Source organism: Juglans regia, chromosome 2, assembly GCF_001411555.2.
Source record: "Juglans regia cultivar Chandler chromosome 2, Walnut 2.0, whole genome shotgun sequence".
NCBI classification, from domain to species: domain Eukaryota; kingdom Viridiplantae; phylum Streptophyta; class Magnoliopsida; order Fagales; family Juglandaceae; genus Juglans; species Juglans regia.
This window is the reverse complement of record NC_049902.1, coordinates 18350184-18361954: the sequence shown is the minus strand read 5'-3', so window position 1 is coordinate 18361954 and position 11771 is coordinate 18350184. Positions and strand designations below refer to the sequence as shown.

The 11771-nt window shown below is 31.4% G+C and overlaps 1 protein-coding gene across 1 annotated transcript; it reads right to left on the bottom strand.

Moving 5' to 3' along the window:
* Positions 1-3048: 3048 nt before the first annotated feature.
* LOC108989920 (transcription factor MYB3-like) lies at positions 3049-4163 on the bottom strand. The gene is made up of 3 exons (XM_018963686.2): positions 3886-4163; positions 3645-3774; positions 3049-3547 (listed from the first exon to the last, which is right to left on the bottom strand). Exons 1-3 carry the CDS (start codon positions 4019-4021, stop codon positions 3190-3192), a joined length of 624 nt encoding a protein of 207 aa, XP_018819231.1. The 5' UTR covers positions 4022-4163; the 3' UTR covers positions 3049-3189.
* Between the last annotated feature and the right edge of the window lie 7608 nt (positions 4164-11771).

Here is an 11771-nt window from a genome sequence, read left to right as displayed (position 1 = left end):
ACACCATGACAAGTGATTACCTTAATAATTCATTTCGACAAGGCCACAAGCATCTATACACATATTAAAATCATCCATCACTTGACCAACTCAAGGACACCCTCCCACCCTTTCCCTATCATACCTGATGATATTAAAATCTCCCAAGAGAAGCCATGGATGATCCGTTAGACGAATATCCACCAGTTTCTCCCATAAATCTCGACGCTCGGCTTGAGTACATTTTGCATAAACAAAAGTCACCAGCATCTTTTTGGCCTCCAACACAAACCATCCTATCACCATCTGATTAGAAACACAGGCCACTTCAAACTCATGCGGCTGTTTCCAAGAAATCCAAAATTTCCCCCCAAATCCTCAGTACAATAATGCCCATCAAAACCCAAACAACGAGTAAGCTACTGCAATTTATCTTGTCTCGCAAAAGGTTCAAAAAGTGCAACAATGGAACAATTATAATTCCAAATCAAATGTCAAAAAGCACGTCTAGAACTACCCCACCCCTGATATTCCATGCAATGATAGATTCCATCATAAATTTAATTTCATAGTGCGGGTAGACACCCGCTATGAATGACGCACCGACAAATTTTTTAATTTTGAACTACTGACAAAACCATGCAAATTATCATATTCATACCCCTTTCGCTTGGCCAATCTTGTAACATGTTCATCATCCTCAGCATCTAAGCCACAAAAAGCAAGAGCACTAGGCTCAGCCCCAGGACAAGATTGAAACACAACACGACTTTCCATTTTGAGCACTTTCGTCATCACTGTCACAATGCTACGGTTCCCACTAGGAGACAAATGCAATTCCTTGAAAGAAAGATCCTTCGTGTGGTCACCCTGAACACCGGCCTGTAGCCCCTGTAACGGATTATCTCCCTATGCACTGATACCCCCTTTTTGGATTGAAGACAACTCTTCAAAATGTTCCTTATAGTCTGGCTCTTCTACTATTGGCTGAGCCACACCTTCCTACTCACCACAAACAACACACAGATCATTAGTTGGCACCAACTCCACAGCATTTTCGTCCCCACTGACAACATTTTCGTCCCCAACCACAACATTCACAACTTGACGATTCTGTTGTTCTTTCAACCCGCTAGATCGCGCCTGATCATCTTGAACATTAGTAGGCTTTTGTTTCTCTTGCCAAACTTCCCGACCTCATCCTTGCCTTTTTTCGAAAAACCTTCCCCTACCCTACAAACAATGGACATATGGCCTTGCTTGCAACATTTCACACAATAAAAACCCTGTCTTTCATGCCTGACCTCTTGCCAAAATTTTTTGTTGGCCACCATAATAGGGAAACCTTGCACCAGCTCATCAGTGAGATCAATCTCCATGGACATACGTGCACGCGAAGCCCGAGTTCTATGAAGAGTTGCTTTATCTGTTCCCAGAAAATGACCAAAACGTGTTGCAAAAATCAGTAGGCAATCAGTCCTATACAAGTGCAATGGAAGACCTGGTAAAAAAATCCACTACGGGGCCAACGTGGATTCCTTACTTAAATCGAACTCCTTGGTCCATCGAAACAGCCTGAAGACGCATCCAGCAATCAATCATTCTTCACGAGCCCATCCATGAACGAAATCCCTCTCAGACTGCAATTTAACCAAGACATGATGGTCATCCATAACATTGACAGTAGGGATGTCCAGTAGACCCCATGACTTGACGATGGCTCTGTGAATATCATCAATGGTTGGCCTGGTGCGGACGAACTTCAAAACAAGCTCAAAACGAAAATCTTCAGCTGCCTCAGACATTTCTGGTTCTGTGAAGATGAAACCAGGTTCACCATCCACATCAACTGGGTAGCGCATCTGCATCTTGAAAGTCGATGGTGTTGCGGACTTGGAAACAATCTGGACGAAAGACGACGTACCATAGCCCCCTACAGCAGCCCCCTCCGAGGATCGGGGGCGGGGCGATGCGGGGCCGGTCGAGAGGCATCGCCATGGGCAAACCCTAGGCGCAAAAACTCACAAAAATTCAGAAAAGGAAAGTTTCAAGATATGCAGAGCGTTTTTCAGTCATGGAATGTTTATTATGTTGTGCATCATCATTTGACTTTATATTTTCTTTGGTTTCTTAGGATTATAAAATGGGCATGCAATCAATAAGTAATTGATACATCCGAAGATATATTTGCATGCACTTTCCAAAGGCACAGGGTAATTAACATTGTCGAGTTGACTCGTGCAATCAATAAGTAATTGATATATCCGAAGATATATTTGTATGCACTTTCCAAAGGCAAAGGGTAATTAACATTGTCGAGTTGACTCGTGCAATCAATAAGTAATTGATATATTTGCATGCACTTTCCAAAGGCAAAGGGTAATTAACATTGTCGAGTTGACTCGTACGTATAGCTCCATGTACTGCATGTGATCAACCTCAATGTGATCTTCCGCATCGTCTTTTTGAAGTACTTGTCGCGATCGATGTAGTGATTGCATGGGCCCGTACGTACTTTAATAATAAACTGCATGCCATTTTATTGGTTCATAATTCTTTCATTGTACGTAATTGTACGCGAAATTCCTATATATATTATATACACAGTATTTCCTATTAAGAATTAATTTTCTTCAATTTATAATAAAAATACTAATTTTTATGTAGTATATATGTATTTTTACAATTTTTTTCCTGAGTTTCCATTGAATAAAAAAATTAAAAAAAATAGTTGTATATGTATTTAGCCGGAAAAATCGTACCGCGTATAAGTACTTCAAGTTTATATATGTAAGTATAACTTGAAGTACTTATACTAGAGCTCAAGTTTACGCATATAAACTAGTGCTCAAGCTTTTGTACGTACATAAACGGAGCCTTCTAGCTACATGCTTCCGGCCTCTTAGTTTTAACATTAATATTCACGGGCCGGGGTAGTTAGTATTATGTTGACTTGACTGCCCAAGATCGAGTTTGAACATGATATTATATACTGTAGGTAATATTGTTGTCTTTTAATTAGATTAAAAGTCAAGACGTCACTCGATCGTGCAATGAACTCAGTTCCAGTACCTCCCTCCGGCTGCTATATCAACCACATGATGGCAGTAGCTTGCTTGCTTTACATGGACACCGATCATATATAACCCATAAAACAAACATTTGATTTTTATTTAATCAAGGAGAAAACACAGGTTTAATGGATACTGCTCACCTATTTTCGGTGATCCAAGGGTCCTCCTCAAGTTCAAGAAAATTATCCACCGACTCTAAACTATAGGACCCTAGGAATTTATTCACCCATTCTAAACCATGGGAAGCATCAGCAGCAGTGAAATCAAAGAACTCGTTGGCATCGAAGTTGCCCACTGAGTTCCCAATTTCTAATTTGACATCCTCTATGTCCCCTTGAACGATGTCGCGGAGCTTCTGCGGCATGGTCTCTTTTGTTGTTGTAACTTCTACTGCTTTCTCCTTGTGATTTATTTTTTTGCTCAAATGAGAATTCCAGTAATTCTTTATCTCATTGTCTGTTCTACCCGGAAGTCTCCCAGCTATCAAAGACCACCTACATATAAACGTGAAAATATATATCACATTGCTTGATTTGCTTCTCTTGCAATAACATGTTTTTTTTTTCCTTCTATTCAAATTAATCCACTAACCTGTTCCCTAGTAGCTTATGAAGCCTAAGTATCAAGTCCTCTTCTGCATCTGATATGTTGCCTCTTTTGATGTTGGGTCTCAGATAATTCAGCCATCTCAATCTGCAACTCTTCCCACATCGATTTAAACCTGCAAAAACATGAAAACAGTACTTCAGGCGGATGATCAAATAAAGCAAAGAAAAATGTAGAGGGCGTACTGGGTTCAAAGCTTTTCTTTTCTTTCTCATTATCTTATAACCTGCTTTGATAGCAACGGTCGTCCACCTCTTTGCACCATGGATTTCAATGTACTGAGACAGTTTTTTATCTTCCTCTTCTGTCCACGCTCCTTTGTTCATTACTTTCTTAGCTGATCCATCATTATTTGGTGCCATTTGTGTGTGTGTGTGAGAGAGAGAGAGAGACAGAGACAGAGAGAGAGACAGAGAGAGAGCTTCTGGCTACTAGGGACGCGACAGTGGGAAACTAGATTTGCTATGGAGAGAGGGAGAGACAGAGAGAGAAGAGTGAATTTAAAAACATTGAAGATTGGACGTCATTGCTGGTTATTTCAAGGAATTGAAGGGTCAATTTGTCCATCCAGCTACCCTTCTTTCATGAGGAAGTAAAGAAAAACCAGAGAAGCCCCAACTACCAGTTACAGCAGTTGGTTTGAGAAAGAAAGGGAAGTAGGATATCATTAACATCGATCGGATCTTTTACTGTTATACATGACATGTTTGGCTTAATGCATGCGTGCTTAATTTGTACAATAATTAACAACCAACTAATCACCTTTTCCAGGCTGCCATGGTGTGAAAGGTCAAATTTGGGCATGTGTGTCATGTGTGTGTATTAATTTCTGAATCAATATTAAGATTATGGTAATAAATTATACTAGTCTCTGAAAAGTGATAAAAAAAAACTCATATCATGATGATCAGTTGCACTTGGGAGTTATCATGTAAGCATGTGTGCTATCTAATAATTTATTTTTTTGAGCAGGAAGATCTTCAAAAACTAATAATTTTTAGTTATCTATGAACTTTTATATTCAGTTATATATATATATATATATATATATATATATATATATAAGATAAATCTACTTGTTATTTATTTTATGTGCATGGGCATGCATATTTTTACTTAGCTAAAATTATCAACAATAATATTGATTGATCTATTGAACCATATACGAACTCTAAACGAGTTCATGTTAACGAATAAAATAACAAGTAGTCTCATTTGTTTTTATAACTTATCACAATTCATCTCATCTAATCATTACAATTTTCTTAAATTTTTATACAAAATAAAATAAATAATTCAACTTTTTCAAATCTCAAAATAAAAATAACATTATAATAATATTTTATTTAACTTTTAACTTTAATCTCAACTCATCTTATCTGAGAAAAATATATATATGTTTTTCCACAAATGTTAATTGTCATTAAAACATCACTTTTTTACTATTTTTGATATAGCCTTAAATAATTTATTATTTATTATTCTTTTATCAATCATTTAAGATTATAAAAAAAATATTAAAAGAATGAAATTTAAAAATAAATAAATTAGCTTTTGTCCTTTGTCTTTTGAACATAGCATGGTTTCTTTGGTAAGCAGAGAACTTTCTGAACAGTGTTTCTTTTTTACAAAAAAAAAAAAATCAATAAATAAATTGTCTTGCATTACTTTTGAAAGGTTGTTGCCTTGCTGTAGATAACGCGCGGATTAGACAGCGGATCAGGTGATATATAATATATAAATACATATATATTATATATATATATATAAATATATGTCGGGATTTTGAAAAATACCATGTGATTTGAATTAGACATGGCGGCTTATACTATAGCCTATGGCCCTAATTGGATGTATGTTAAGCAATTATTTAAAGAGGTGCATGTATGTTATGCATTTATTTTGTCCGAATTTTATTCTAAGTCTTAAATTTTGTGCAAGAATCTTGAAAGATGTTAAAAATCCACATTTTCGAAATGTAAGGATAAAATATTAAAATGGTTTTTGTAATTTGTGTTTTAGACAAATTAAATTCGGTACTCTAATTTTAAATTTTTTTTTTTATCTCTGTATTTTTAACTTTAAATCAATTTTTATATTTGGTTAAAATATCACATTTTTACCATAAATTGTTGTCGGGCTCGATGATCTAGGTTTTGTCGTAGCCGGCAAGTACTAATTGGGTTGAGCGCCTAGGCCCCACTAGGTTTGCCCTTATATTTTTTAAAAGAAAAACAATATTCTCTTTTCAAACAATATATCCTCCATTTTGTGATGAGATGAAATTATATTAAATAAAATGATAAATTTATAAATAATAAAAAAATAGTTTGGATTAATATTTTTATTGATTTTTTTTAAAAAGAAGGGAGAAAATATTGAATAAAAATATTATAAAATTAAAATAATATTAAAATAATATTTTTAATTTAAATACTAAACAAATTGAATTTTTTTATATTTTATATGAAAATTTAAAAAGATTATAATGATTAATAATTATTAGATAAAAAAATATGAAAGAAAATGAAAAGTGATTATGCTGTAATAATATTTGGATCATGTTTTGATGAGATAAAATAGAATAAGATGAGATCAACTTTATATCCAAATGAGATCTGATCTTCAACCCGTATGAGACATTACGACCGATGAATTACAAATAATTTACCGATATAAGGATTAATTTGATCCAAACTAAAAATACAAAAGAGTAAACATATCAAAATTAGAATATAGGAATTAATCTATTCGAAAAGGCGAATTACTTGAATTATTTTAATATTCAATTCAAAATTTAAATCAAAATAAATACTTAAAATCATAGACATTATCTAAATAAGAGCATTACATAATAGGCTCTTCTTTATGTAACAATAATTTGGAGTCTCACATTTCTCTAAGGCTGTAATTGAGCCAAGCTCGGCTGGTTTTTATTTTACCAAGCTCGGCTCGACTCAAAAATTTCGAGCTCAGTAATCTAAACTTCTAACTCGAGCTCGAATTGGTCCAAAAAATTAGAGCTTGGCTTGTTTTTGTTTATTTTTTTAATATGATTTAATAATTACTCAATTAGATAAATAAAAAATTTAATATTGAATTTGTACAATTAACACGTAGAATCTTTATTGAACTATAAGATTTTAAAATTTTATAAATAATTAATATGTAACTAGTTGATATTTATCCATAATAACAATATATTATATGCCTACATAAATTATTAATACATACACATAATATGATAGCATATATTTATTTCATATATGATTCTCACATACTAGTATATAAAATTATTAAATCTTATCAATTAATTATTATACAAATTATAAAATATAATTATGAACTGAAGCATATTCAATATATAAACATAAATAATTAGGTTTACATATTATATATTTAATTATAAAAATGTTATACTTATATTATTAGTTAATACATACATATATATATGTGTATAAATAAATTTATCAATATAGAAATAAGCTTTAATACGAGATCATGGAAGAAATAATTAACTCATATTTTGTCAGAAAAACTACATTTAGGGTGAGTTTGGATCCTAAACTCATCTCAACTCATCATTACAACTTTTTCAAATTTCAATACAAAATATAATAAACAATTTAACTTTTTCAAATTTTAAAATAATAATAATATTAAAAAATAATATTCTAACAATATTTTATTATCTCAACTCAACTCAACTCAACTCACTTCAATATCCAAACACAACTTTAACATCTTCGAATTAATTATTGTCTTGATACCGTTCGATTCAGTGTACCAGTTTTGATACATAATATCTTCAAACTATAATATATATATATATATATATATATATATATTATATATACGGTATTATAAAAAATTCTGACTCATCTTAATAATATGTACCGCTAGTGCATTTGTATTTTTTTAATATTAAAAATAATACAAATACATTAACAGTAACTTCGAGGAATAGATTTGGAAGGACAGAATAGCAGCAGCCATCTAGCATTACTATTTTATCAAAATCATGAGTAGTTTCAAGATTTAAATTAGAAAATAGGTAATTGAGATAAATTAAATCAACAAATATCTTTTTAAAAAAGAAAAAAAGAAAAAAGAAGTTAAAAACGTGCCTAATAAGTTTTCTTTATAAGATGACCAACTCATATCTTTCGATGGTCAGTGATTGAAATCACGCGTTGATAAATCACGATGAAGAATAAAAGTTTGAATAAGTATATTCAGGATTCGTTTGAATTCGTAAGTGATCTCAGCTCATCTCAACTCATCTCAGCTCATCTCAACTCATCTCACTACTATTCAGCAACTTTAACTCATAAATCTCAATACTATTCACAACTCATCTTATTACTATTCACAATCCATCTCAGCTCATCTCAAATCATCTTCGAATCCAAACGTTGTACTTAATAAGATATAGAAATACCTGATTTGAAGGTGATGGATAATAATGACTTGTATTTTGTGAGCAACATCGTCTGTATCATTGATTTAGAATATTGATATGACAATCATTTACCATGTCATGGCCAATTACAACAAGATTGGTGTCCAAATAAATAGTTAGTATGCAAAAAAAGTTTTCAATATGCATGTCATGCCTTGAAAAACTGTAACAAAATTGTAAAAAATAAAATAAATTAGTTTTGAATTTTTGAGAAAAAAAAAATATAACCTAAAAGAAAATATATGATAATCTGGAATTAAAAATCTAGCTAGATAAAAAATAAATAAAAGTATAGATATTGAAATTTTAAAAATAAAATTTTATAAAAGATAGGAAATTTTTTTTTCATCATTTATTATTTATCACCTTACATTTAAAAATATTCTTATATTTTATAAAAAATATCTCTATACTTTGTAAAAAAATTAGAGAAATGCTTCGTAATCCGAATTTAGATCTCGAATTTGTGTCTCAATATATATATATATATATATATATTTTTTTAACTTAGTGATTAAAAATTATTTTTTAATAATATTATCAATTTGTTTTAAATATTTATAATGATTAAAAGATTATATAAAATAAAAAATAATAATAAAAAAACTTTTTACCTTTTGCGTGGGTCTCGGGCTACATCACGTAGCATTACTCAAAAAATTATTGAGGGTAGAGTGTAAAAGTAAATAATTACTGATGTGATATATAGTAAAATTCAAAATGTAGTCGGTCACCTCAAATGTCAGAGAGCTGGCGCGGGCTTATGATAAGTGACAACGGGTTGGGTTCAAAACATTGAAATAAGTCAATAACACGAGAGAGGGTACATGGTGCCACATCATTGCACTCTACCAGAGATTGGTGCACAAGTACGTCCGTCTTGATCCTAGGCAATCTCATTATGCACAAGTACGTTTATCGGAGGGTATGCTAGAGATTGGTGCTCTTCTTTCGCCGACCATCTATATCAGACAAAATGTAGTTGTACGACTGTTTTCCCGGATTTCGATCTAGGTATCCGAGTAGATCCAGCCCAGAAATTGGGTTTCAAACTCCGGTGGAAAGTTGGAAATTCAGGTTTCGGGTTATACCAATTTCTTCTTCTTTTTTTTCCTTTTTCAAAAGCCTATATGTTATTAAATTTTAAGAAAAAAATAATGTTGAAAAGTATAATATTTTTTATTATCTAAAAGGCTATATTTTATTACAAAATTTTCAAGAAAAAAAATAAAAGCATAATTTTTTTTTTTTTTTATAACAGCCTTTATTTTATTAAAAAAAGTTTCAAGAAATCATGTTAAAATCATAATATTAATGCATTGAACATTGTCTACACTAATAAAAATATATTAAAATGGAAAACTAAATTTTATGTAACAATAAAAATAAACCTACAAACAACGAATTACCTTTTTAATTAAATGCATGTAAAAGGAAAAATAAAAGAAATATATTTTCTTTTACTTAGGGTTGAAGATCTTTTTTTGTATATAAACCCAGGCACCGGGTTTTGAAATGCAGCTCTGACTCGGGCTAAAACTGTAACCGAAACCTTGTTATCCAGGTTCTGGATGAGGCCAAAATTTTTTCCAACTTGGATGAACAGTCTTAAATTAGAAGTTCAAACATACAAGTTGAATAATTTTTTATTTTTATTTTTTAAAGTGAAATTCACTTTTTAACAAAAGGGTTTTAGGGTTATAGAAATAATTTTTCTTTAATAAATTAGGATTAGATTGGTATTTTACAATTATTTTAAAATTATATTTTACATTAAAGATACTTTTATAAAATAATAATACTCTTTTTGTTAGGAGTAGGTCGTTCACGACTCATGTGTGTCCACATGAATGGTAAAATTATCATAAGTTAAATAATTATTTACTAGCTATTTAACTGCGTTAATTAACTCATGAACTAATTAACTCCTTATAATCTGCAAGTACTTAATTACATTTTAGAAGATTAATCAATCACTGATCCACAGACGCTTAAAAGGAGTCTTACATACATTATATGCGAAAAATGTAGAAATAAAAAAAGTCAAGTTTGGCATGCATCATGTTAAAACTTCAACAGAATCTATTGTCACATTGAAATTTTAACAAAATGTAAGACAAATTCAAAAAAACCTCTACTCTCTTTGCAATTTTTTTAGAGTGTCTGTCTTAAACTCTTGATCTGGAAACGTGAAATTATTTCAAAAATTATGTTAATTTCCTAAGTGACGTAAATTATTTTAATAATCGTTATCATTGCAAATAACTCATCCCAAATGTTAGTTTTTCGTGTAGAATTTTGAGAATTCTTCACCGCTTGAGATAACTCAAATTAAACTGATCTAACTATGCTTATAATTATATTTTACAAAATATCTTCAATTTAAAACAGAGTTTGCACATAAAAAGTTGTATCTTTATATTTTTCTATCCCATATGCTTTGAGACTTGACAGAGAAAAAGGCTACGCTATTTAAAATTTTTCTAATTAAAACGTGAAGATCTCATAATATATAAGCTGGATAAGGATTCCCGAAGTGGTTTATTAAATTATAGAAGAAATTCCTCGGAAATGAAAAATGAAAAAAGATAATATAAAACAAAATAGATGTTCATTATACAAGATACCGAAATCAACTAGAAATTATTGCATGTCTGACCTTATTAGAAGAGTGGATAGTTAATTAACCATCCTCGCACGTTTGCTTGGAATATTTTCTTAATTATTCTTTATATTTGTTGAGGATGTATTTCATTGTTATGCACTCATTATTTCCTGCAACCAAAGAGTAAGAGGGCTAGGGGGATCAAAGCGATCTCCCAATACCTAAGTTAGTAAGGATATGAGTAGTCTTGGAGTTAATTATTTCCTTGAGTTTCATTAACGTACTTAACCCCTTTAAATAGAGGGTTTGTCTTCTTGAGAATGTCTTGCCCACTATTTGAAATTTGGATCGTGGTTCTTTTGGGCTATCTAATTGTTTTGAATGAGTGAATATTTTAACGATCTCGGGATAAGTGGGTGGACGTTCTCTTTAACGAATTGACATCAGCCCTATTGGGTTAGGGGGTGTTTGGGCCGTAACTAGCTTGTTGAACCCTCATGGTCCAAGCCTAGGGTGGCATCCCGTGAGCCCGTATTAAAGTCCTTGCAATGTTCTTACTTTTTCTGAAATTCTAATAAGACTCTAATTATACAAGTAATTAGTCATTTTAAAAGAGTTTAGGTTCAGATGTGATTTGTGCCTTAATTGAATCGTTATAATCACATACAACTGAGACATAAATGGGTCATTAATATAACAACTAAAAAACGCTCTTAAGATTTGGTTTTCATATAGAGCATCTGTGTTTTGATGTCTCAATTGTCCATTGTAGATTGAATGGATACTTAATCTAGAACTAAAACGAATATATACGAATATGAAAACTAATATATGTCTACAATAATGGAAATTAAAAACGCATTCAAAAGAAATTCATAAGCAACAATCTCAAGAAGAAATCAAGAAAATGGTAGCTACGTACTAAGATCATTATCTTCTCTCAAATTCATGATAAATCCTCCTAAAAGTCAGTAATTTACTGTACCCATATTAGAATAATAATACTTGAAAAGAGAGAGAGAGAGAGAGAGAGAGAGAGAATTCC